Here is a 26,964-nt window from a genome sequence, read left to right on the forward strand (position 1 = left end):
AATTCTTATTTATTTATGATAGGCACACAGTGAGAGAGAGGCAGAGACACAGGCAGAGGGAGAAGCAGGCTCCACGCACCGGGAGCCCGACGTGGGATTCGATCCCGGATCTCCAGGATCGCGCCCTGGGCCAAAGGCAGGCGCTAAACTGCTGCGCCACCCAGGGATCCCTCTCTCTTTTGTTCTGCCCTAGGTGAACTCTTTTAGGGCTGGCACTGGCCTCTACCCAATAGGGTTGGCCCACACTTTCCCAAATAGGTACAGACTAGACCCCTGCCCTGGACTCCATTAAAGTCATAGCTGGTCTCAAGTTCAGGAAAGGTCAGATTAGCCTTCCCTGATAGAGGTCTTTTTACTCAAACTCCTCTACTGATGTCTTCATAATCCTCCTGAGAATTGTTATTGTCTGTTTAAAGAACAAGAACAGGGCGCCTGGGCAGCTCAGTTGTTTAAACATCTTACTCTGGGTTTCAGCTCAGATCTTGAGATGGAGCTGTGTCCAACCCCATGCTCAGATGGGGGTCTGCTTATAGATTTTCTTCCTCTGCCCCTCCCTCAAGTAAATAAATCTTTAAGTTGCTATCTTTGGATTACCAATTTTCATGGTAAGCCTTTTCTTAGAGTTTATCATTTCTTCTCCATCCTAGCCAAGGGCCCCTGCATCTTCCAACTTGACAGTGGCAAGAAATTAAGACTCAGGCCTCAATGTTCTAATGAACACACCAGCCCTAGAAACCGTGTATCTGTGCTGAGGCTCTGCGTGTGAAGATCAAACAATGAGATGACTGAACCAAGTGGCTTTATTGGGGAGAGCCAGGATTACAATGGACTTAAGAGTTGGCATTGGGGCCCTTCTTCTTGCCAAAGGTGGGCACAACATTGACAAAGCGTCGGTTGTACTGCATTCGTCGCTTGGCTCGGCCTGTCTTCTTCTTCTTTTTCTCCTGTTTGGCCACCTGGGAAAAGGGAGGGATGATCAAACCTTGGCTGACCTTTTATGCATTCCCTCAGTCTTAATTCTAGAGGGAGAAGGCAGACAGAGGAAAGACCAGAGGTCTTGCTTGGCTTAGCTTTGATTTATAACAAAACGCATAAAAAACCCTCACAAATAAACAAAACACAACAACAACAACAAAACCCAAAGTCTAAACACCCCACTAATACTTTCACCTACCTTGGGAGTCTGCCCTCTTACTTTCCCAGCACGGGCCAGGGAACCATGGACTTTACCTGGGGTGGGAACAGTCAAAAGACAGTTAGGAGAGCAAGAAGGACCCGCCCAGCAGAATCCTTTCTTTCTCAACTCAAGTCTTTAAAGAAACCAGACCAACAAGGAATGAGAACAAAGTTGTAGAGATATAACCTCTGACTGAGAGTGTTTTCTATGGTACATTCCATGGTTTCATTTCAGGATCTTCAAGCCCCTGACTTTAAACACAAGTGAAAAACACTTCCAGGAATCTAGTCTGACTTGATTTTTGTGAGAAAACAGGGTAAGTAACTGAAATAAAACTACATTCTGGCTCAGTCTCCCAAGGACCTCTCAATGAGGGAGCTAAACGGGAAGAACCACCCTGAGTTCAGGATACTGAACTCCACACTCCACACCCATTATGGGCTTACAAACATTTCAAAGGACTATGCTCCCCAACTCACCTCCAAGCATGCGGCCGGCTACCTCCAGGGTGGTCAGAGCCTCCACTCCACACTGACCTAGGGTAGCCTCATCCTCTAGAGGCGAGCCTGCCAGGAGCAGGACTTGATCTTCCGGGGCGATGCCTTCCAGCGAGGCTACATGAGCCTACGGGGAAAAATAGGACTCATCGGCGATCCCGCGGGGGACGAGACTGAAGAACTCAGGAAGGGTTCTTCATCGTCCCCTCAGAGGACGATGCCCAGGAAGCACCACGCAGCCTTACCTTGATTTGGGCGACCGTCTCCTGGCCGGTCACCTCGAGGGTGTGTAGCTCCTGGGCGCGGACAAAGAGCTGCATGTCGGCGACTGAAGAAGGAAAGGGTTGTAAGAGACGAATGCTCTGGCAGAGAAGGAGTTGGGGGAAGGTGGCAAGCAGGGACCGATCGCGCTGGGATGTAGGTGGTCGCGGGATCTCACGTGGATAAGGCCGGGCCTCCCAGTGAGGTCGGCTGAGGACCGGAAGCTGACTCTCAAAGCAGATCCTCTCTATTTTCACCGCGCTCTCTGACCTCGCGGCCGACCTGTTATTAAACCCTACAAATCCACCAATAGCCGAAATATTACCTGAACCGCGGACACCGCAACAGCTACCGCGAAGATGGAGTCGAGAAAGAGGAAGGGGCAAGGGCGCGTACGTCCTCACCGTCTGCTGCGTGCTACGTCACTGCGGAGCGACCGCTAGGGCCTTAGGTTTTTGTGCAGGCTTAGCTCCGCCTCTTCACGCCTTGCGCAGGCGCTCTTTCGGTCCCAGGCGGGGCGCCCAGGAAGGGGCGGGACGTAGCTGGTTGCGCGCGCAGGCGGCCAGTGTACGGGAGTAGTTCAAGATGGCCGCTGCCGTGTTCCGGGCTACGCTGAGAGGGTGGAGAACCGGCGTCCCGCCGGGCTGCAGGCTACGGCGGCTGGTGAGAACGCTCAGCCGGGAGGTGGAGGAAGAGGGCTGCTTTCAGTCTTGTTATTCCTGTAACTCTGGAGCTCTGATACAAGATAGAGGCAAAGCCTGCAGCGCGTTTCGGTGTGTGGGGCGTAGAACCTGATTGGTGGACAACGTAGGTTAGTCAGAACTGGGAGGGGCAGCATTAACTCCTGCTAATTTTTTAAAAGGGGTACTGTTCCACAGGTTAGGTAGGGGTCGACCCCAGATCATTGGCGACACTAATGGGAACCTAGAGTTCATGATGTACAGGCTACTTCATCCCGCTTCCCTCTTCTCGTAACTCCGGGGCCTGTCAGGACTCCAGGGTATCTTTTGGGAGAAATGTCCAAGAAGGATCTTCAGGCTGGAGGATGGGAGGACGGATTGCGGAGAGTTACCCTACGTAGATTATTAATGTCTTATTTTATTTTAGATGGAAAAAGGGAGTAATAAAATACCTAACTTGTATTCATTGTAAAAATCAAGTCAAAACAGTACCCTTAATACTTGTAGTCCAGTGCTTAGTGGTGTTTATACGAGGCCAAAATGTTTCAGAAAAGCGAGGGTCACATCGGATGATTGTGACTTGCTGAAGTTACCACGGTTGCTGAAGTGCCCAATCCAGAACAATAATATTTGTGTAGGATGTTTAGAGGAGACTTTAAGATACTGAAAAATAGTATATGGTCAGACTTACAGTAAATTGACTTTGGCTTTTGAGTCCCAGAGAAATCCCAAGAGAGGAGGGCTCTTCCGAGTGCTTGAACTTTTCCAGTCTCGCCTGTACTTAAGTCTGATGCAAACTTAAGTCTGATGCTTTCCTACCCCCCTTAAGTCTGATGCAAACTTAAGTCTGATGCTTTCCTACGCCCAGGCTTTTATTTATGCCATTCTTTGCACCTGTGGTGTTTCTTTTTTTTTTTTTTTTTATTTATGATAGTCACAGAGAGAGAGAGAGAGAGGCAGAGACACAGGCGGAGGGAGAAGCAGGCTCCATGCACCGGGAGCCTGATATGGGATTCGATCCCGGGTCTCCAGGATCGAGCCCTGAGCCAAAGGCAGGCGCCAAACCGCTGCGCCACCCAGGGATCCCTGTGGTGTTTCTTTTTTTTACTAAAGTTCTCCCTCTTCTGTGTGGGGTGGGTGTGTGGTGGATGGGCTGATGGGAGCAATGGTTGCTTATTCTTGTTTTTGGCCTCAGAGCCAGACCCAGGGGCCTCCTGATTACCCCAGCTTTGTGGAGTCTGTGGATGAATACCAGTTTGTGGAACGCCTGTTACCCCCTACCAGCATCCCAGAGCCCCCGAAGCATGAACATTATCCCACTCCTAGTGGTTGGCAGCCACCCAGAGGTGAGCTGGGCAATGGTGATGGCGTGAAGTTTACAGGAAAACCTCCCCCTCCCTAGTGGTCTACCTCACCAGCTGAGGCTCTGGGATTCCACAGTGGGTTCAGGATTTGTGTTGAGGTCTCTAAGGGCTTAGCATCTGTCTCATGTTCAAGGGCGGGCCTGGGAATGCAGCCCTGTTTCACTAGTACTGGTCCATTCACACTGTCAGGATGAGGTCTTCCCATTCAGGAAAAGTGAAGCATAGAGAGAACACCTAAGAGGTTGGACCCCAACCCTACCCCAGTAGGCCTTATAGCATAATTGGGAACAGAGCTTGGGAGTTGGGCAATTCTGGGTTCGAATTTGGCTCTGCTGTTCATTGTCAGTGTGATCATGAGTTAGTCATTTAGCTTCTCCCAACCTCAGTTTCAGCAAAATGGAGATAATCTGCACAGTACATAAAGCACTTAGCACAGAGCCCTGTATGTGGTAGTAGGTGTTCAGTGCTGTAAATCCCCATTTCTTTGTGCTGGAGATTGGTATTAGCCTCCATGACCCAGGGGAGAAGTACAAGGATTGGTCCCAGATGAAGGACCTAAAGATCCACGGAGGCATGGCCCTAACTTCATTTTTTCTTGAGCACCTTCTGCTGTCACATCTGGCACTGGGCCTGTGAGGTTACCGGGGTGAACCAGCTGGTCCTGGCTCTAAATTTAGGGAAAGAGTAGGTCTTTTTTTTTTTTTTTTTTTAATTTTTATTTATTTATGATAGTCACAGAGAGATAGAGAGAGAGGCAGAGACACAGGCAGAGGGAGAAGCAGGCTCCATGCACCGGGAGCCCGACGTGGGATTCGATCCCCGGTCTCCAGGATCGCGCCCTGGGCCAAAGGCAGGCGCCAAACCGCTGCGCCACCCAGGGATCCCCCTTTTTTTTTTTTTTAATTCATGATAGACATAGGGAGAGAGAGGCAGAGACAGGCAGAGGGAGAAGCAGGCTCCATGCAGGGAGCCCGACGTGAGACTCAATCCTGGATCTCCAGGATCACACCCTGGGCCAAGGGCAGGTGCTAAACCGCTGAGCCACCCAGGGATTCCCCGAAAGAGCAGGTCTTCATGAGATCTAGAGGTGGCTTTACCATTGGGTGCGCTGATTCTCTGTAGACTGAGGGGAAGGGTGTTGGCTAAGGTGGGCCTGGGAAGATTTGACTTGTCATTCTTCCATATAACAGACCCCCCACCCAACCTGCCCTACTTTGTGCGGCGCTCTCGAATGCACAACATCCCTGTCTACAAGGACATCACACATGGCAACCGCCAGATGACTGTGATCCGAAAGGTGGAGGGAGACATCTGGGTAAGTGAGGGCATGGGTCAGGTCTGATTCTGACCTTTTCAGGGCTGAAGGAATGGGAGTCTACTAGAGGGGATGAACTGACCAGGTTTGATTTGTCATCTCCCCTTCCTCCACTCTCCCTCTCCAGGCCCTGCAGAAGGATGTGGAAGATTTTCTGAGTCTACTGCTGGGGAAGACACCTGTCACCCAGATCAATGAGGTGACAGGTACCTTACGGGTCAAAGGCTACTTTGACCAGCAGCTCAAAGCCTGGCTCCTGGAGAAGGGCTTCTGAGGCTCAGCTGAGCAGCCTGAATAATAGCATCCCCCACAGACTAGAGTTTAGGGGGTCATGGAAGGAGGGGGATGGCTGTTGGAGCAATTAGGTCAGGAGGTATAAATGCCAGGCCTAAGAGCTTGGGCAGGGCAGAGGAAGTTAGGCTAAAGGGCTTCAGAGCAGGCCTTGCTCATATTAAGGGGTAATGGGACCCTCTTCACAGGTGCCAGCAGTGGGAGAGGGCTGTGTGACATTGGTGACCCTGCCTTCATCAGAGCTCATTGGGTTCTGCTGTTCAAATTCTGGAGGTTGACGACTGCCCCTCTAGTGGAAGTAATAGCCCAACCCTGTTTAGGGGAGGGTATCACAGGGTAAACCCACTGAGCACATTCCTTCTTTGTCCCTCAGACCCTCACTGCTGCAGACATTCCTGAGGCTCCAGGCCAGACCTGGTTTGGTAGAGGCTATGGAGAACACAGAGGACTCAGGCCTGGGTCCCAGGGATCTTCAGTTCCAAGTGCAATGCTGGTACAGACATAGAACGCCCATGGCAGCCCCTGGGCTCATTCTTTTTACCCGTGGAGTAGAAGGCCCAGTCACCTCTGCCATTCTAGGCAGGATTTGGGCCTGACAGTATTTCTAGCTCCTGGAAGCTGTGATTAGCTTTAGCTGTTGTGTCCACAAGGGGGTGCCTGGGAGCTCCCAGCCTGCCTTTCCAGCTTGCTGGCCTCTTATCAAGGCTGGACAGGGGCTTTGCAGGAAGAAAGATGCTGGCCTTTTGCCCCTGCCATCCCATCCCACCCCAGCCAATGATCCTTCACACTTGCCTCATCCTTGGGAGTTACAAAGGTCAGAGGCCTGAGTGCCCACCCTCAAACTAGTTAGGAACAAGGTTCAAAGCATGGCTCCCCTACTTGTTCTATGTCCTGGGGCTCAGTTTCTTCATATGGAAAATGGGGACATCTTCACAATTGTTTAATGGCTTGTCTAAATCCACGTTCCTGAGGATTCTCAAGTCTGCAGCCTGAGCAAGAAAAAGCAGCCTGGCACACTGATCCCATGACACCAGCTCCACCAGTTGTTAATGCGAGTCTTTATTAGGCTGTATATACAATTTAAGCTATTAAAATTTGTACAATATTTACAAATTAAATAATCATCTGAAACTGTCTCCAGCAACTCTTGTAACACAGAACCGAGGATAAAAAAAGACAGGGGCAGGCAGGCCTCGGCTCCTGTGGTCCCTACCTGGCCCAGTGCCTTTTCTAAACTGGAAAGACCAGGAGCCTGACACTCCTGCTCCTCTTTCTTAGGGTCAAGATTTCAAGTTCAAAGACAAAAATTTAAGCCAAAAAACAACAGCAAGGAAGTAATTCCAATTCTTCAAAACTCAAAAGTTCTGTAAGTTGAGAAGTGACCTTCCACAGATTCTCAGGCTTGCAGTGGTTCAGGAGCAGACATGAGCCCTCAGCCTGGAGTGAGGCCGGGCAGTGGTTGCTGGGTGAGACTAGGAACAGTCTCACTTTATAAACTGCAGGGAGAGAGGGACCTGGGGCAAGGGCAGGGTGCCTCAAGGCTGCCCACCTGCTCCTCCACCCCCAGTACTCCTTTCCCTGAGCTGTGCAGTTGTAAGACACGGAAACACCACAGGGCGGAAGTGACACAGCCACCATCACAAAGGGCTCATAGGGAGTTTAGAGTCAAAAGGGACATCAGTACCAGTCTTGGTGGGTGGCCCAGGGAGCAAGTTCCTGGTCTGCCTCCAGCTCCTTTAAGTTCACACATGGGATTGGGGAGCTAATACTGTTTTAGCACTGAAGCGACTTCACACACACACGCACACACAAAAGTGAGGCTTGGAGGAGCAACCCCTTCTCCCAGAGAGGAGTGAGGGTGTAGGGGGCTTCTCAGAGACTATGCCTCTCTGCCTTCACGGCCCCAGCAGGACAGGCTGAAGGGTGGGAGAGAAAGGCTGGGACTAACCCGAGGTCCCCATGGCTGCCCGGGACTGGAAGGGCTGGAGTCAACTGGGGCCTCAGGCTTCTTTCCATTTGGCCTAGGGGATGCTGCCTCCTTTGTCTCAGAGCTTGGGGTTCTTACTCCCTGGTGCAGATAGAGGGAGTGGGCACTTGGTGGCAGGACATGTTACAGCAAGGGCTGCTCAGGAGAGTGGAGGCAGGGGTGGGACCGGGGTAGTGTCAGTGGGCAATAGGGGACTCCAACTTTTGCAGGCGGCGGCGGCGGAGCTCTGCTGCATCAGGCTCCCCATCCTCGGGCAGCTCCTCTGTGCCCATTGACTCAGGAGCTGGTGACAGAGTTCAGAAGTAGAACCTACAGAAGTTCCTTCCCCACTCCCTACCCCCCGCTTCCGAGGCTGACTCAGGCTACCTGGAGGCTTTTCAGGCTCAGGGGTTGGTGAGGAAGCTCCTGGGGATGGTGTGGTGGCCTCCGAGCTGGGGCTGCTGGTGGGGGAGGCAGCAGTGACAACCACAGGGGCAGGCTCCTCAGTGGGGCTGACTGAGGTGGCCAGCCGGGGTGGACTAGGAAGAGAAGAGGTAGAGGCAGGTGAGGCCTTGATATCCAGGCACAACTGGGCATACTTTTTGGTCCCTTGTGAGCATTGTAGGGTAGAGTCAGCACTGATGTACCTCTGCAGCCTGACTTAGCAGCAGACACAACGATATGTGTGAGTTCTCGTGATTCCATACTACAGATGGACCGTAGACCACTTGCAGGCCTTGTTCACTATTAAACTGCCATTTCTGATGGGGTGCCGGGCTCTGTACACACTCAAATCTCAGACTCAAGCTCCCCTCCCAGGCTGTGCTGTCACTGCTGTGTGCCAGGCACTCTGTGCATGTGACCTGTGCATAGGACTTAGAACCCATCTATTCAAATAAGGTGATAGTGGTCACCAAACAAGTGAGTGGTGGGACCACGATTTGAACTTTGGCCAGGCTGGCTCTGGGCAACTTTTTTATATACTGTTTCAGATCAGGGGCATTTGTTCCCAGGCACAGGGTCACCGTATGTGAGAAGCGTACACGTGATGAACTAAAGCACTGAGAATTAGGAGTAATTTGACTTTAGAAAAATATAAAGGAGCAAAACTCAAAATTAGCTCTCTAATGAACATCAGTCCTGTGACAGAGGCCTCAAGAACCTGGGGATCCTAGTCTGTCTACAGATAGGTTGGCCTGAATCCATAGGTGACACGGAGTGGCAGAAAAGAAAAAGACCAAGAACCCTGGCCAGGGGCCTTCTGTTGGCAGCTCTACACTGCCGTCGCCCCCCTCCCTCCCGCCCCCCGTACCTGGAACAGACATACCCCAAGGAGGCGAGCACAGTGAGGTACTGATTGATCTGCAGCATGGCGGCGTCCAGCAGTGTGTGGATGTTGCGCAGGCTCTGCAGCCGAGCCTCCAGGTGCTGCCGCTCATGGCCTTCCAGAGCCCGCAGCTCCTCGGGGGTCAGCCCAGCAAAGCCCGCAGGGGGCACGGGCATTGGGGGGAAGGCTGGAGAGAGGCAGAGGCTCAGCCTGGGCCTAACACCCCGTACCCTCCAGATTAACCCTGAGAGTGGCTCAGCTCACCAAAGGGTGGAGGCAGCGGCATGCCCATCCAGGGTGGAGGGAAGGGGAAGCCTGGGGTGGGGCCAGCCTCAGGGGTGGGGGCAGAGCCAGGGGCCGAGGCAGAGGCAGCAGAAGCAGCTGTGGTTGTGGCTGCTCCATTGGGCCGAGAAAGGGCTGCTGAAGAGTAAGAATAGGAAGTTAAGAGACCTCTGCTTCCATTCCTCCCACCCCTTGGCTGTCTCAGTACCCAAAGGACTCACCTGCACTGGTAGATGGTGGGGCCACAGGCTCTCCTGAGCTGGGGGGAGGTGGGACAGGTGGGAAGGGGCCCATGGGGGGCCACAGCGGGAACATGCCTGGAGGAAAGGGAGGCAGGAGGCCCTGTGGGACTGCGAGAGAACGGGGCAGTGAGAAGAGGTCCAAAGTGAGATAGATGCAAATATATGCAAGGGGCTGGCTGTTAGGAACTTTAGGAACTCTATCCCTGCTCTCACAGGCCTCTCTGAGCTCAGCACGTGATTACAAGCCACTGATGTTCCTCTCTATGACCCTCTCCCCCACCTAGACTGAGCTGAAGAACAGGGAGTCTGATTCACGTCAGCATTTCCCATACCCAGCTCAGGGCAAGTACTCAACGGAGTGTGTTGAATGGCCAAATGAGGGGGCCACTCACAATTGGGGGGCTGGGGCAGGAGTGGTGCGGGGTGAGCAGCCGGTGGTGGCCCCTGATCCGCAGGTTCAGGAGGCGGTGGTGATTGGGTTGGCAGTGATGCCCGAAGGACGTCCATACGGCAGGTAGGGCAGGTCTGCTGCCGTTGGAACCAGGAACGCAGGCAGCTGGAGGTCAAGACCAGGCAATGGTCAGCGGTCCCTGGGGGCCTGCCTTCCACACCGTATTCCTTGGTGTCAGGCTCCCCAGGCCCCCTCCTACCTGGTGTGGAAAATGTGGTTGCAGGGCAGTCTCTTGGCACCAGTCACCATCTCTTCTCGGCAGATGATGCAGACATTGTCCATTGCCTGGAGTTCCTCTGGGGTGGCATCTGGATACCTAATTAGGATGGTCCAAGGATATGTCAAGACCAGAGGCAGAGATGGGAGAACCTGGGGCAGAGCTTGGAAGAACCACTAGAGCGGCCCACTTACAGTGTGTTCATGTTGCGGATAGCTCGGCGAGACATGATGGCATCTGTCACAGCCTTCTTGAACTGTCTGAAAGGACAGTTTCAGTGAAAGTTGGGTGATGGGGGGAGGATTAGGTATGGGTCAGGCAGGCTGGGCTGGGCTGAGCTGGGCTTACCTCATGGCCAGGTACATAGGCCGGATAGCAAAGAGAGGGAAGGTGTGCACCTTGATCATGATGGTCATGAAAGCCATATACAGCAAAACCTTGATGAAGCCTGGGGGCAAGGGGAGGTGCAGTCACAGGGCCTGGGAGGCAAGGCTGGGGATGTCGATCCAGGTCAGGGGAGGCCTGGGCTCTTCTCACCTGTAAACAGCTCTGTGTAGAGCATGTACACAGCCTTGTTATCCCAGGGGTTCTCACTCTGGAGGTCCACGGAGTGCAGGACATACTTGATGAAGATGGTGAGCACCATAGTCATCAGGATCGCATACTAGAGGAGGACGAGGGGGTGGGGGGCCGTAAGACACAGTACCCCCTTGCTGCAGTCACCCTCTGCCAGTGCAGTGATACCAGCATGGGCTCAGACACAATGGCGTCCTCCTAGCTCCTCCACTCACGAGCTCCTGCAACTTCTGGCAACTCACCAGACCCCTCCAACCCTGTCGGCGTGTTAAGTGACAGAATTAACTGTCCCTTTGTAATGACACTGTTTTGCCAATGAAAAGATACAAGTCAAGTGCTCAGCACAGGGTCTAGCATACAGCTAGCACTCAACAAATGTGAGCTGTTATCACCCAACACACCTCCCTGGCTATCTGTCAGCTAATTCCTTCATCCATCAATAGCCAGCTCCTCTGGTGTCAACTTTGAGGACGTTTTCCCTGAGTGCCAGGTCAGGGCTCCTCCTCCACACATGCCTCTTTCTGTGCTCCCCCCACTCTCCCAGGTGTGAGCATGTAGAAGGCAGGAGCCGAGACTGGCTGATCGCTGCTCCCTGGTGGCCTGCACAGGCCTGACCCCAGAACAGGTGCTCAGGAAGGGTTTATCGTGTTATTCAAGGCATGTTCACTGCCACCTCAGACTTGCCCTCCCAACCTCCCAAGCCAGTTTTACCTCAAAGCCAAACACCAGCTGCACAGAGGCCCCACGGGTCAGGATGCTGTGATAGGCATGGCTGACGAAGAGGAAGTCCAGGATGCCCAGGAGGAACATGAGGGCTGTGGGGACCCCCCAAATGGGTTGGTCGGGTCAGCCTAGGGTCTGACAGCCACTTCCTGGTTTAAGAGCCCTCCCTGCTACCCTCCAGCCCATCGTGGCCCTAGCCATCTAGTCAGGTGGCACACTCCATTGAACCCAGCCCCCTGGGAACTCCCAATTTTGCCTAGGAGGGTATCAGAGCGGCCCAAGCTCCAGGTGAGGAGGCCAAGAGCTAAGGGGCTGGGCAGTTGAGAAGCCCTGGAGTGGAACCGGGCAGAGATGATGCAAATTAACTTCCCAATTTATCTTTCCTGTACAGCTGTGGGTTGAGGGGGATGCCTATGCTCTAGTGTACAGGTCCACGGTTAGTGACTTCCCATGTTCCGTGTTCCAATCCTCCACGGTGTCTCTTCTCCCTCCAGCTCCCTCCATCCCCTCCCATGGATCTCACTCACAGACAATGCGGCAGTGAAAGAGCCAGGAGATATTGGGGCTGCGTTCCATCTGAGGCAGAGCAGAAAGGGGGCCCATCAGGAAGGCTGGGGCTGACCCCACATCCCCAACCCAGCCTTCACTGCACAAGCCTACCCACCAAGCCACTCCTTGGCTCCCATCTGCTTCAGAGAACCCTCTGACCCAACTCACAAAGTCCACACGGTCCTCAGCCAGCCAGTGGAAACACTTGAGGAAGAGAAGGAGAGTGAAGAGTGCAACGAAGCGGGGGCTGAAGTCGTCCCGAAAGACAGTGAAGGCCAGACAAGTCTCAGTGACAGCATACCAGGAACGTTCCAGAAGGTGCTGGGGAGTGAACAAGGAATGATGAGGAACACAAGACATTCTGCTTGCCCAGCCCCTCACTTTTGGAGTCATGAACATCTTACCTCCATCTCTGCTGCCCTCAGCTGTCCAAAGAACACCTTGCCCATCACTTTGCCCAAGAGAAAGACAAGTACAAAGGCCTGGATGTAGAGGACCTAGGAGTGAGAAGAGACTATGGTTTGAGGTCACTTTCTGCTCTGCTATGTCTGGGGTTCATCACCCGGGAACCTCCCTATGTCCCCATCACAATTAGTTCAAAATACGACAGCTAGCAGCTTCTTCACTTCTAGTCTGCTTACCTGACCTCTAGCTCCGCCCCTGCCTCAAGCAAACGCCTCCTCCCCTCCCGGGGAGTTCCTCCCACCCTGAGCCCTGTCTGTACTCACTGCCATGCTGGGGCTGGACTTGGTCAAGTACACCACAGTGGGGTAGAACTGGTGCTTGAGGTAGTAGGCATGAGCCACTACGGCCCCGGTCAGAGCCAGGCTGGCCGCCATCATCACTGCAGTGCGGAACATCGCCCCGGCCTGGAGACCTGCTTGGGGAGAGGGAAGGAATAACCCGGGTGATGCGTCCACCGTGCAGACCGAGCACAGCGCCCGAAACGCAGTGTCATTAAACAGGAGGGGGAAAAAAAGACTCGCCTCACCTCACCCTCATAATCAAGAATAGCAAGACGTCAAGAATAGCATACGCTCCCCCATTTTACAAATAAGAAAATGGAGACTCAAAGGGGTTAAGCGATCGCAATGACGCAAAGCCTGGAGCCCGGATCAGTCTTGTTTCAAATCTAGGGCTTTCCATGCCGCCGCCTCTAGGGAGGTACGAGGAGAGGCAACCGTGCTGGAGGAAGGGGAACCGCTACCACAGCCTCTTAAAAGGTGATGCGGAGGATGCACACGCAAAAACCTCCGGAAGCAGGAACGTGCCGCCTGGACTAGGAGAAGCTAGGCGCTGGGGGGCGCAGCCGGGCAGGCGACAGCGACGATGACAGCTCGGCCAGGGTGGGCAGCTGCGACACGCGCCCCGCGGGAGCGGGCGGGTACGTCAGTCTGGAACCCTGGCGTCCCCCAACCCCCGGGGCAGGGTCCACTCGGGGGCAGCGGAGAAACGGACGATCGCCGCGATGCAGCGGCGGCAAGGAGAGGGACCCGGGTCGTCCCCGCACCTGTGATGACCGGGAGCTGCGACTGTCGCAGGCGGGGCCCAGCCTCTGGAGAGCAGCCGCGCGGGCACCCGAGGTCGACGGACAACTGACAAGCCGGGCTGAGGGGGCGCGCCGACCCCGGAGCCCTCAAGGGGAGGACCCAGGTCCCGACTCCAACCACTACCCGGGCCCGACCCCGACCCCGGCCGACTCACCAGGAGCCCACCGCAGCGAGCCAGCTCGATCCCCGAGACTGCGGAGGCGACTTCGGTTAACGACACTCCCCACCCCCTGCGAGCCGGAACTTCGGGGGCGAGACACCTCACTTCCGGCGGGGCGCCGTGTGGACCGTACCAAGTGCATCCTTCCTTCGGCCGCACCACGCACCCTCCGTGGCGCCGGGAGCAGTAGTCCCACCACCGTATCCAGACGTCGTGCCCACTGCCGGAGCAGGAGATGCGAGAGGTGGTCAGAGTGGAATAGGGCAGCGAGGGAGGTAGCTGGGGTCCCCCCGTGTATTCGTCCCGGATGGTATCGTCTCGGTCTCCGAGGCGACTCAACCTAGCGAAGGACTCCGGCTCCCCCGCGGGGAGGAAGGTGGGACCGGTGCGGACCGTACCACTTGGAGGGGGGCGCGTGCAAGGGCCAGACGCCACAGGCTTAACAGAAATTAGATGTTTTAGAGTCTCATTCCAGAAGATTTCACAACGAATTAACAAATAAATTCGGAAAAGAAAAATTTGCTCCTCCACGATCACCCCCAAATTGTGTGGGAGTGTGTTGGGTCCCCGTGGCTGCTACTAATTGGCCGAATAGAGTTACGCGGACCAATAAAAAAAGGAAATTTGCCGGCCAACGGAAAGGGAGAAGCAGGTGAGTGGTTGCTAGGGACGAAAGGCGGCGTTGCCTAGGTCTAGGCCCAAGCCCGGTGGGCGGACAGCTGGCGGAGAGAGAGGGAAGGAGGGAGGGGGCCCGCAGGCCGTGGGCGGGTGATGTGTGCCTGCGCCCGAGCGTTTGCTGCGCCACGAGAGGGAGGGCAGGCTGGTGTGTGTAGACTAGGAAGGCAGACCTTTAATTCCGGCTAATCTTGGGATAGTGTTCTGTGCAAAGGGATTGACTTCAGCTTCCCTGGGCCTACAGCTCTGCTCTCTTCGTGTTGTCCAGTCCCCCGCGGTAAGCGCAGCTCCCACTGGCCTTGGGCTGCCCAGTATTTCAGTTGATGTCGCAGTCGCAGCCAAGCCAGTCTGCGCATTGACAGAATGAAGACAATATGCCAAATTGCATCTTGCATCTCATTTGGCAATCAAGCTCCCACTGGCCTTGGCTGCCCAGTATTTCAGTTGATGTCGCAGTCGCAGCCAAGCCAGTCTGCGCATTGACAGAATGAAGACAATATGCCAAATTGCATCTTGCATCTCATTTGGCAATCAAGCATCAAGGTTTATGGGCGAGGAGGTGCTCTGCTTATTTCGTACCTGGGACAGCTGAGGTTCAGAGATTTAACAGGACCTGTTTTAGGATTGGCATATGGTCTGTGCGACTCTAAATTCTCGTCCTGTTGGCTTCAGCCACCTTCACTTCCTCCTGAATTGGCCTGACCAATTTAGCTTGTAACCTGTCACAGAGTTGGCTCCCCCGGGCCAGGTATTACTTTCTAGTGACTCCATCCAGTCGTCAGCTTCAGTTCTTGCCTGACCTGACCTCTCTCCTCTTCTAATAAGTCTCCTCCCTGGGCTTCTGTAATCCCACAGGCCTCTCCTTTTCTTTCTTTGCTCCCGTGGGTTCCACACCCCTAACCCAAGAGGTCTTCATTTTTTTTTAAAGATTTTATTTATTTATTTATTCATAGAGACACACAGAGAGAGGCAGAGACACAGGCAGAGGGAGAAGCAGGTTCCACACAGGGAGCCTGACATGGGACTCGATCCCGGGTCTCCAGGATCACACCCTGGGCTGCAGGCAGCGCCAAACCGCTAAGCCACCGGGCTGCCCCCCAAGAGGTCTTCAGCTGGAATATCTCCTGTTTGGAAAATATTTCAGTGTTCCTAGTCCTCCAGCCCTACCCTAGCTTCAGAAACCTGGGCATCTTGTTCACCCTCTCCCTCCATCTGTCCCCACATAAAACTGTTAATTAAATCATTTATCCAGTTGTCTACAAATATGTGTCAGATGGAGCCTGTTCTAGGAAATTAGGATGTCAGTGAACAAATAACAATCTCTGTGAAGTTTTATCCTAGTGGATGTGATGGGTGATAAACAACATACATAATGTAAGTGAATTATCTACTATGTTGGCAGATAATAAGTAGGTAATAAGTGCTATAGGCAAAAAGGGCAGAACAAAAAAGGATCAGGAGTGTTGGTTGGGTGCTTGAAGCAGGTTGTAGTATCAGTGAGAAGCTGAACAAAGATTAGAAGGAGGTAGGGGCGTGAGTCAAAGGGATGTCTGGGTAAAGAGCTGGAGATAGGTAAGAGTCGACCTGTCCTGGTTTGTTGGGAGGTGGTGAGTGTGGCTGGAGTGGAAATAGCAAAAGGGTAAGGAGGAGGAGGTGGTAAAACCAGATGGCCTTAGCCATTACAAGGGCTTTAGCTTTTACTCTGAGTGATATGAGGAGGCACTGGAGGATGCTGAGTAGAGGTGAACATGCTCTACTTAGGTCTAAAAGGGTCACCCTAGCACCTATGTTACTGAATGTAGTAGTCTGGGGTGCAGGGAAACCAGTTAGGAGGCTCTTACAATATATTACACAAGAGATGAAGTCCTGTTGATTCTATATCCAAAGTATCTCCAGAATTCATTCTTTCTTTTCCATCTTCATTCCATCATCATCATTTCATGCTTGGGCCATTTTATTTTAAATATTTTATTTATTTGAGAGAGAGTGTGTGTGACAGCATGCACGTGAGTGCACAAGCAGGAGGGAGGGGGCACAGAGATAGGGAGGAGCAGACTCTCTTGATCAGGATGCCTGGCACGGGTCTCAATCCCAGGACTCCATGTCGTGACCTGAGCCAAAGGCAGATGCTTAACTGAGTCATGCAGGTGCCCCTGCGTGGGCCAGTTTAACAGCCACCCAACTGGTCTCTTTTCCTATCCTCTACTGTCTGCTTATTGTCCCCACAGTGGCCAGAAAGATCCTCTGACACCTCAGCTCACACCTTGCCTCTGCTCCCTACAATCAGGCATATGCTCTGTATGTGGGGACCCCAGATGTATTATACATACAAAAAAAGGTAAAAACGTATCTTTACCAAATCATATTTCTTTCAAAACTAAATAAATTCATCACAAATTAGATTTTGGCGGGGAGTGGACAGGAGAGGGAGAGAGAGACTCAAGCGGATTCTATATGCAGTGCAGAGCCTATCATGAGGCTTGATCACCTGACCCTGAGATCATGACCTCAGCTGAAACCAAGAGTCAGACACTTAACTGATGGCGCCACCCAGATGCCCCACAAATTAGATTTTTAATAAGTGAGGATAAAAAAATTAAAATACTCTATACAATAACATGTAAAATGGGAAGAAGATATGATAGGAAAGAAAAAAAATCCCCACATGTCCATTAGGAAGAGAATGGTTAGATCCATCTATTGCAATAACATCTAATCCATTAGAAAGGCAGATTTAGGGGATCCCTGGGTGGCTTAGCAGTTTAGTGCCTGCCTTTATGCCCAGGGCGTGATCCTGGAGTCCCAGGATCGAATCCTACTCCCAGCTCCCTGCATGGAGCCTGCTTCTCCCTCTGCCTGTGTCTCTGCTTCTCTCTCTCTCTCTCTCTCTCATGAATAAATAAATAAAATCTTAAAAATAAAAAAAGAAAGGCAGATTTAAAAGAATATCAAACACTTGCATGATTAAAAATAACTATAGGGTTTTCTATATATAGTATAATGTCATCTTTTTTTTTTAAAGGTTTTATTTATTCATGAGAGACACACAGAGAGAGAGACAGAGACAGAGACACAGGCAGAGGGAGAAGCAGGCTCCATGCAGGGAGCCCAATGCGGGACTCGATCCTGGGACTCCAGGATCATGCCCTGGGCCAAAGGCAGGCGCTAAACCACTGAGCCACCCAGGGATCCCCATAATGTCATCTTCAAATAGTGAAAGTTTTATTTATTCTTTACCAATTTGGATGCCTTTTATTCCCTTTTCTTATCTGATTGCTGTGGCCAGGACTTCCAGAACTATGTTGAATAAAAGTGGTGAGAGTGGACATCCTTGTCTTGTTCCTCATCTTAGGAGGAAGTCTCTGATAAATGAATTTACTAAGGTCAAAGCATATAAAATCAATGTACAGAAACCCACTGCATTCCTATACACCAATAATGAGAAATTAAGCACAAAGAGAAATTAGGAAAGCAATCTTATTTACAATTGTGCCAAAAATAATAAAATACATAGGAATAAACTTAAGTAAAGAAGTGAAAGACATGTACTCTGAAAACTATGAGACATTGATGAAAGACATTGAAGATGATTTAGGGATGCCTGGGTGGCTCAGCAGTTGAGCATCTGCCTTCAGCTCAGGGCCTGATCCTGGGATCTGGGATGGAGTCCCACATCAGGCTCTCTGCAGGGAGCCTGCTTCTCCCTTACCTATCTCTCTCTCTCTCTCTCTCTCTCTCTCTGTCTCTCTCATGAATAAATAAATAAATAAATAAATAAATAAATAAATAAATCTTTTAAAAAAGACATTGAAAATGATTCAAATGGAAAGATATTTCATGCTCAGGGGTTGTAAAGAATATATATTGTTAAAATGTCCATACTACCCAAAGCAATCTACAAACATAATGTAATTCCTATCACAGAATTAGAACAAACAATCCTAAAATTTGTATGGAATGACAAAACACCCCAAATATCCAAAATAATCTTGAAAAAGAAAAAAAAAAAAAAAAACCAAAGCTGGAGGTATCACAAGTCCAGGTTTTAAGTTATACTACAAAGCTGTAGTAATCAAAATAGTATGGTACTGGCACAAAAATACACACATGAGAGGCACCTGGGTGGCTTAGTTGGTTAAAGTGCCTACCTTCGGCTTAGGTCATGATCCCAGGATTCGGAGATTGAGCCCCACATCAGGCTCCCTGCTTAGTGGGAAGTCTGCTTCTCCCTTTCCCTCTGCCCCTCCCCCCGCTGGTGCTCTCAAATAAATAAAATCTTATTTTAAAACCAGACACATCGATCAATAGAACAGGATAGAAAGTCTGGAAACAAACCCAGTGGTGAGAGTGAACATCCTTTATATGATCAATTAGTTATATGATCAATTAATTTTTGACAAGAGACAAGAGTATACAATTGAAAAAGTCTCTTCAATAAATGGTTTTGGGAAAACTGGACCACTTTCTTACACCACACACACACACACAAAAACTTGAAATGGATTAAAGACCTAAATGTGAATCCTGAAACCGTTAAAATCCTAGAAGAGAGCACAGGGAGCTATCATCACTCATCATCAGAGAAATGCAATTCAAAATCACCATCATGAGATATCACATCACACCTGTCAGAATGGCTAAAATAAAAAAACAAAACAAAACATAAGAAACAGCAAGTGTTGGCCAGGATGTAGAAAAAAGGAACCCACAATGCACTACTGGCGGGAATGCGAACTGCAGCCACTGTGGAAAACAGTATGGAGGTCCATAAAAAAATAGGGGCACCTGAGTGGCTCGGTCAGTTAAACATCTGACTTTGGCTCAGGTCATGATCCCAGGGTCTTGGGATTGAGCCCCACATTGGGCTCCCCGCTGAGCTTTTCCCTTTTCCTCTGCCTGTGGCTCCCCGGGCTTGTGCTCGCTTGCTCTCTCTCTCTCTCCCTCTGTCAAATAAATAAAATCTTCAAAAAAGAAATAGAACTACCCTATGATCCAGTAATCACACTACTGGGTATTTATCCAAAGAATATGAAAACATTGATTCAAAAGGACACATGTGTCCCTATGTTTACTGCAGCATATTTACAATAGCCAAATCATGGAAGCAGCCCAAATGTCCCTTGATAGATGAATGGATAAAGAAGATGTGGTATATATACACAATGGAGTATTAGCCATAAAAAGAATGAAATATTGCCATTTGCAACAACATGGATGGAGCTAGAGAGTATAATGCTAAGTGAAATAAGTCAGAGAAAGACAAATACCACATGATTGCACTCATATTTGGAATTCAAGAAGCAAAACAAACGAACAAAGGGGGAAAAAAAGGAGACAAACAGATTTTTAACTATAGAGAACAGGGTTACCAGAGGGGAGGTGAGCAGGGGGATGGGTGAAATAGATGAAGGGGATTTAGAGTACACTTATCATGATAAGCATGAGTAATGTATTGTTGAATCACTATATTGTACACATGAAACAGAACACCGTAAGTTAACTATATTGTAATTGAAAGTTAAAACTTAATAAAAATAAATAAAAATAATTTTTAAAATAACCAAAACTGTGATCCCTGGGTGGCGCAGTGGTTTAGTGCCTGCCTTCGGCCCAGGGCGCTATCCTGGAGACCTGGGATCGAATCCCACGTCGGGCTCCCGGTGCATCGAGCCTGCTTCTCCCTCTGCCTGTGTCTCTGCCTCTCTCTCTCTCTCTGTGTGACTGTCATAAATAAATAAAAAAAATAAAAAATAAATCTCAGTTTCCTTAGATGGAAAAGGAGGTTAGTATTTAAAAAATAAAATAACCAAAACTAGGGGCACCTGGGTGGCTCAGTCAGTTAAGTGTCTGATTTCAGCTCAGGTCATGATCTCAGGGTCCTAGAGTGGAGCCTGCTGTCGAGCACCAAACTCAGTGGAGAGTCTGCTTCTCTCTCTCCCTCTGCCCCTCCCCCTGCTTGTGCTCTCTCTTTCTCTCTCTCAAATAAATAAAATCTTTAAAAAAATAACCCAAAGTAGGAATCTACTGAAACTTCCTGGACCTGATAAATGGTATTTATCACGCAGCCATGTGTTAGCACAGCTAACATTTTACATAACAGTACAAGACTGAATGCTTTCCCTCTAAGATCAGATTCAAGAAAAGAATGTCCACCCTTATCACTTCTAATCAGTATTATACTGAAAGTTTTAGCGAGGGTAATTAAGTAAGAAAAGAAATAAAAGACATCTAGTTAGAAAGGAAGAAATCAAAGTATCTCTGTTTGCAAATGGTAGGATCTTCTACAGAAAATCCTAAGGAATCCATCAAAAAATACTAGAGTTAGTAAATGAGTTCAGCAAGGTTGCAGGATAGAAGATCAGTATTCAAAACTCAATTGTAGGGATCCCTGGGTGGCGCAGCGGTTTGGCACCTGCCTTTGGCCCGGGGCGTGATCCTGGAGACCCGGGATCGAATCCCGCATCGGGCTCCCGGTGCATGGAGCCTGCTTCTCCCTCTCCCTCTGCCTCTGCTTCTCTCTCTCTCTCACTGTGTGCCTATCATAAATAAATAAAGTTAAAAAAAAAAACAACTCAATTGTATTTTTATTCACTAGCAATGAACAACCCACAAATAAGATCAAGAAAATTCCATTTACAATGCAATGAAAAGAATAAAATGCTTATGAATATATTAAACAAAAGAAGTATAAGACTGGTACACTGAATATTATAAAACATTGTTGATAGAAATTAAACATCTAAATTAATGGGAAAATATCTCATATCTATGGATTATAGGACTTAATATTGTTAGGTGGCATAGTCCCCAAAATTGATCTAAAAATTCAACAATCCCTGTCAAAATCCCTGCTGCCTTCATTGCAAAAATTGACGAGGTGATTACCTTCAAATTCATGTGGAAATGCATGAAACCCAAAAGAGAGAAAACATTCTTGAAAAGGTAGAAGAAAGTTGGAGTACTCATACTTCCTGATTTTATATTTATTTTTTAAAATTATTTTTAAAAGATTTTATTTATTCATGAGAGACACACAGAGAGAGGCAGAGACACAGGCAGAGGGAGAAGCAGGCTCCATGCAGGGAGCCCAACGTGGGACTTGATCCTGGCTCTCCAGGATTGGGCCCTGGGCTGAAGGCGGCGCTAAACCGCTAAGCCACCTGGGCTGCCCAATAAATAAAAATCTTAAAAAAAAAAAAAAAAGTCCAGAAATAAGCACATTTATGGTCAATTGGTTATTTCCTTTTTTTTTTTTTTTTTTTAAGATTTTATTTATTTATTTATGAGAAACAGAGAGGCAGAGACATTAGCACAGAGAAGCAGGCTCCTCACAGGGAGCCCGATGCAGGACTCAGTCCCCCAACCGGGATCACACCCTGAGCCCAAGGCAGATGCTCAACCACTGAGCCACCCAGGCATCCTATAGTCAATTGATTATCATCAAGAGTGCCAACATAATGCAGTGGGGGGAAAATAGTCTTGTCAACAAATGGTGCTAGGAACCCCACCTCACACCATACACAAAAAATTAGTTCAAAGTGGATCAAAGACCTAAATGTAAGACCTAAAACTATGAAAATCTTAGAAATAAACCAGTCATAAATTTTCATGACCTTCGGTTAGATGATGATTTCTTGGCTATGACACCAAAAGCACAGTAATGTCAGAAAAACTAGATAAATCAGACATCATTGGGATGCCTGGGTGGCTCAGCAGTTGAGTGTCTGCCTTGGGCTCAGGGCGTGATCCCTGGTTGGGGGACTGAGTCCCGCATTGGGCTCCCTGTGAGGAGCCTGCTTCTCCCCCTGCCTGTGTCTCTGCCTCTCTCTCTGTGTGTCTCGAATGAATGAATGAATGAATGAATAAATAAATAAATACTTTTAAAAAATCAGACATCGTTAAAATTTAAAACTTTTGTGTTTCAAAAGACATCATCCAAAAATTGAAGAGACAACTCACAGAAGAAGAGAAAACATTTGCAAATCATATATTTGATAAAAAGACTTGTATCTAGAATATAAAAAGAACTCTTACAACTCAGAAATAAAAAGACAACCCAATTCAAAAATAGCAAAGGGTTTGAACAGAAATTTCTTTAAATGGCCAATAGTCCCATGAAAATAATGCAAATCCAAACCACACTGAGATCACTTCACATCCACTAGGATGGTTATAATAAAAAAAGACGTACACAAAAAGACCAACAATAGCAAATGTTAGCAAGGATGTAGAGGTATTGGTACCTTCATGTATTTCTGGCAGGAAATGTCAGTTCTCCTCCAAATTGACCTAACATTTCAATCAGAAAAAAAAAAAAACAGTTTTTCATGGAACAGAGTTTATTTTCAAATGTAGCTATATGTGGGGGTGCTTGGCTGGCTCAGTTGGAAGAGCATGCAACTCTTGATCTCGGGGTTGTGAGTTTGAGCCTCATGCTGAATGTAGAAACTACTTAAATAAATAAAACTTTATAAAAATGTGGGGAACCTGGCTCAGTCCTTTGAGCATTCTACTCTGGTTTTGGCTCAGGTCATGATCTCAGGGTCATGGGATCAAACCCAGCATTGGGCTCCCAGCTCAGCAAGGAGTCTGCTTGAGATTCTTTCTCTCCTGCTCTCTCTACCCCTCTCTCCCACTCTCTCTAAATAAATAAAATCTTAAAAAAACAAAACAAAAACAAAAATAAATGCTTCCTTTCCTAAACTGGTGGAGGGTACATAGGTGTGTCTACTTTTTTTTTTTTTAAGATTTTATTTTAAGGCGATCTTCACACCCAATGAAGGGCTCAAACTCACAACCCCAAGATCAAGAGTTCCATGCTTCACCGACTGAGCCATCAGGGTGCCCCAATACCAAGTGTTTTTTTAAAGTGATATAAACACACCACACACACACATATATATATATATGTGTGTGTATATATATATATATATATATATAGTATATGATGTATAAGACATTTAGATTTTTTCAAAAGACTTTATTTTAAAGCAATCTCTACACCCAATATGGGGCTCGAACCCACAACCCTAAGATCAAGACTCTCATGCTCCACTGAGTCAGCCAGGCACCCTATAGTTTTCTCTTTTTGTGTTCTGGAATATTTCCTTAAATAATAAGCATGAGGTAAGTCTACAATGTAGAGAAATTTCTAAGATATTTTATTAGGTTAAAAAAGTAATTTACAGAATAATGTTAGAAGTATGATTTCATTGATGCAAAGAAAAAAGCTGTGTGTATTTATATACATACTATGTATTACTAGTGGCACCTGAGTTACTCAGTTGGTTAAGTGTCTGATCTCGGCTCAGGTTTTGATCTCAGGGTTGTGAGTTCAAGCCTCATGTTAGCCTACTTAAAAAAAATAAAGGGGACATCTCTAGGAAAAAGAAGAGGAGGTGGGATGGAGAGAGGAGTGTTGTGAAGAGAGATGGCTGTGTTTTACCCTGCATACCTATGAGCAGCTTAAAACCATATGAAAGGGAATGTATTCATCTATTACTTGTGTGATCGTTTATAAAATGATTTTGAGAATTTCAGTAAGTCAGAAAAAATGCAGATACCCATGACCCAGCAATTTCAATCTCGGAATCCATCTTGACAAAGAATTCACTGAAGCACAATTTGTAATAGAGAAAATTTAGAAACAACCTACATGACCATCAATAGGCAAATGGTGAAATTTATATAACCATGCAGCAGAATGTTATAGTAGTAGCTAAAGTTCATCAAATGCATAATATGTGCAAGACCCTACATTCATGTTTTCACTTAATCCTTGCAAGGTAGACACCATTTTTTCTCTCATTTTATAGATGAGGAAATGAAGTCTCAGAGAGGTTGAGCCATTTGATCAGTTATTTAGACATAGGCTTTGAACTTGGGTCTATCTGATTTCACAATCATTCACCTTGACCACTGTGTCTCCTAAACACAGGCATTGAGAAAGATGAATTTATTTATTTTTATTTATTTTTTAAAAGATTTTATTTATTTATTCATGGGAGACACAGAGAGAGACAAAGACATAGGCAGAAGGAGAAGCAGGCTCCTCACAGGGATCCTGATGTGGGACTCGATCCCTAAACTGGGATCATGCCCTGAGCAAAGGCAGATGCTCAACCGTTGAGCCACCCAGGCATCCCAAGAAGATTGAATTTAGATCAATGCCACTGCCATGAAAAGTTGTTCATCCTATGTTATTATAAAAAAAGTTTATAAAGTGGTTATTCAGTAAGATTTCAATTTTGTGAGCTGGAAAAAAGATTCTTAGAATGTCTGAAGGAATATTCACCAACTATTACTGTTGGCTCTCAGGTGGAAAGGTAGAGGTAGGACTAGTCCGTGTTCATAGGTTATATTAGAAATTTCTGTAAGGTTTGAATTTTTCACCAAGAAAGAGGATTCCTTTCATAAACAGAAAAGTAAGGATAAAAAAATAAAGACAGCAGTAATTCTGGGTTGTTGGGAGCTGCGTGGCAGAGTAAGCCTGAGGCTTCATGGAGGAGGGCACCGTTGGTATTCTGGAGGACAAATAGTCTTCAGATCAGAGACCTCAGCTGTCTGCCCATAGGCACATCCAGCTAGATGATTGAGTTTTGTTAGACCTGCACAGCACTGATAATTTTTATCAATTAATTGTCATTGCTTAAAATGTATGATTTCACATAAGAGGTAAGGATGCCTGGCTTCTCCAGGAAACTTGGCTGTGTGGCCCCACTGAGTCCAACTTTCTGATTAGAGCTGCTTAGATGGGGCCAGTGCTTTCCAGTTCCCAGCAGCCAAGGTCACTCCTGCTCGTTACCTGTCCCAGTTCTGTGGACATAAGCTTTGTTACATGGGGCACACATTGAAATGGAGACATTCTTGGCACTCCTTGAGCAGCCATGCCCACTCCTAATTCAGCTGGGTATTGGCTCCAGGGGCACACACCAGGAATTTGTCCCATCATTTATCTGACACACACTTTTTACATTCTGTTTCTTCTCTAGACAAAGCTCATGCTGGTGTGAAAATCAATAAAAGGAAATCTCATTTAGGATGGAGCTAGGAGGCCAGCAGGGGGAGCTCTCAAGCCCAGCACTAGGGGTCTACCGCAGACCCAAAGGGAAGAGTGGGACCCTGCAAGTAGATACTTCTGTGCTATCCCAGTGGGAGGAAGGAAAATTTCTTCTTGCCCCAGCAACAGTCAGTCAAAGACAGACAGTCACAGTTCAGCCATTGAGAAGCCACTATACTTCAAGCTCCCAGTTTACTCCAATAGATTTTTATTATTTTTATTTTTATTTTTATTTTTTTTAATTTATTTATTTACTCATGAGAGACACACACACACAGAGGCAGAGACACAGGCAGAGGGAGAAGCAGACTCCATGCAGGGAGCCCGATGTGGGACTCAATCCCGGGACTCCAGGATCACGCCCTGAGCCAAAGGCAGGCACTAAACTGAGCCACTATCCCCAGATTTTTAATTTATAAGCCACTCTACTTCAAGTTCCCAGTTTACTCCAATAGATTTTTAATTTATAACTCCCAAGTCCCCCTTTCCTTTATTAAAGAGTGGTCCTCTCTTTGTTCAGGGAGTTACTTACCTGTGGTTTTGCTGGAACTTCCTTGTAGCTTCCAGGTTGTAATTCTCAGCAGTTCCCGAATAAACCCATCTTTAGCTTTTGCTGGTAAAACAACCAGCTGCTCCAGATGATGCCGTATGGAGGAGAAAAGAGCTCTCCACTTGAGCCCTTGCCCCAGTTGCAAAGTTGTAAAGAAATAAATGGTGGCTATTGTTGTAAAACTTTACATTTTAGGGTGGTTTGTTTCATAGCAATAGATAACTCAAACAGTGGGCATAATGTCTGGTTTATCTCATGGTTCCCAGCTCCAGGGCCTGGTACAAAACAAGAGTTCAGTGAATATTGAAAAAGTGAATAAATAAACATTTGGATGATGAATAGATGGGTAGATAATGGCATTGACTCAGGCCTGACAGCCCTGGAGTGGTAGTTTCTGGCAGAATCAGGGACACAAGACAGCAGCTTCGTGGAGGATTGAAGGGACAGTTTCTTTCGGAATTGTTCTAAATCATTTCCTGGGCAAGGTTTCAGTCAGAGCCACTGAAGGTGACATATCACAGGCAGTGCAAAGACAGCTGTCCTGGTGAGGTGATAACTGCCATCCAGGGACCTGGAAGCTTCCCCAGTGCAGTGGTTCCAAAGCCACACCATGCGTGCTGGAGTCACACCAGCAGAAGGAATGCCTGGGGGTCAGGGGTGGCCCTTCATTTCACTCAGTTCCAGAGTTAAGTCTCACATGATTGCAATTGAACAGCTGGAACATGTTTTTTTTTTTTTCCCCCCCAATACAAACTCTGCAGTCCAAGAAGGAAGCTGGGAGGAGGCTGGGACAGATGCCAGGTGAGCCAGATGGCTACACCCACATCCACTCACTGCTCTCACTGGGCATTTGGATCCTTACGTGACCTGCTGCCTCCCCACCATCCCTCATGCACTTTGTGTTGTGGCCAAACTTCACTTGTCCTCCTCCCTCAAACTCTGCTCATCTCTTCAGCATAACTTTCTTCTCTTTTGCTTTTCCTTTGTGTAAGACACTTTCCTCCTCCTGTTTGCCCGGAAAATGCTTAGTGCACATCCAAAGACACTCTCAG

At 48.4% G+C, this 26,964-nt stretch overlaps 3 protein-coding genes across 12 annotated transcripts; 1 reads left to right on the top strand and 2 right to left on the bottom strand.

Moving 5' to 3' along the window:
* Window positions 1-777: 777 nt before the first annotated feature.
* FAU (FAU ubiquitin like and ribosomal protein S30 fusion) lies at window positions 778-2,431 on the bottom strand. Its single transcript, XM_026004468.2, has 5 exons — window positions 2,261-2,431; window positions 1,920-2,002; window positions 1,657-1,801; window positions 1,175-1,230; window positions 778-956 (listed from the first exon to the last, which is right to left on the bottom strand). The coding sequence occupies exons 2-5, from the start codon at window positions 1,992-1,994 to the stop codon at window positions 831-833; spliced, it is 402 nt and encodes a 133-aa protein (XP_025860253.1). The 5' UTR covers window positions 1,995-2,002; window positions 2,261-2,431; the 3' UTR covers window positions 778-830.
* Window positions 2,432-2,439: 8 nt separating this feature from the next.
* On the top strand, window positions 2,440-6,716 carry MRPL49 (mitochondrial ribosomal protein L49). The gene is made up of 4 exons (XM_026004466.2): window positions 2,440-2,598; window positions 3,811-3,961; window positions 5,170-5,294; window positions 5,422-6,716. Exons 1-4 carry the CDS (start codon window positions 2,521-2,523, stop codon window positions 5,566-5,568), a joined length of 501 nt encoding a protein of 166 aa, XP_025860251.1. The 5' UTR covers window positions 2,440-2,520; the 3' UTR covers window positions 5,569-6,716.
* SYVN1 (synoviolin 1) lies at window positions 6,629-26,207 on the bottom strand. 10 transcript variants are annotated; one of them, XM_072758395.1, is made up of 17 exons: window positions 25,895-26,207; window positions 13,623-13,848; window positions 12,647-12,795; window positions 12,323-12,415; window positions 12,087-12,239; window positions 11,897-11,945; window positions 11,358-11,461; window positions 10,608-10,734; window positions 10,419-10,518; window positions 10,265-10,330; window positions 10,053-10,169; window positions 9,795-9,958; window positions 9,382-9,510; window positions 9,143-9,298; window positions 8,879-9,065; window positions 7,939-8,090; window positions 6,629-7,855 (listed from the first exon to the last, which is right to left on the bottom strand). In XM_072758395.1, the coding sequence occupies exons 2-17, from the start codon at window positions 13,768-13,770 to the stop codon at window positions 7,749-7,751; spliced, it is 2,001 nt and encodes a 666-aa protein (XP_072614496.1). In that variant the 5' UTR covers window positions 13,771-13,848; window positions 25,895-26,207; the 3' UTR covers window positions 6,629-7,748. The 10 variants fall into 10 exon arrangements, with proteins under 10 accessions (XP_072614496.1, XP_072614499.1, XP_072614497.1 ...); XM_072758398.1 differs by having other exon boundaries at window positions 9,143-9,295; window positions 25,895-26,199; XM_072758396.1 differs by lacking the exon at window positions 25,895-26,207 and adding an exon at window positions 14,477-14,660.
* Window positions 26,208-26,964: the final 757 nt, after the last annotated feature.

The sequence above is a fragment of the Vulpes vulpes genome, chromosome 5, assembly GCF_048418805.1.
Source record: "Vulpes vulpes isolate BD-2025 chromosome 5, VulVul3, whole genome shotgun sequence".
Lineage (NCBI taxonomy): Eukaryota > Metazoa > Chordata > Mammalia > Carnivora > Canidae > Vulpes > Vulpes vulpes.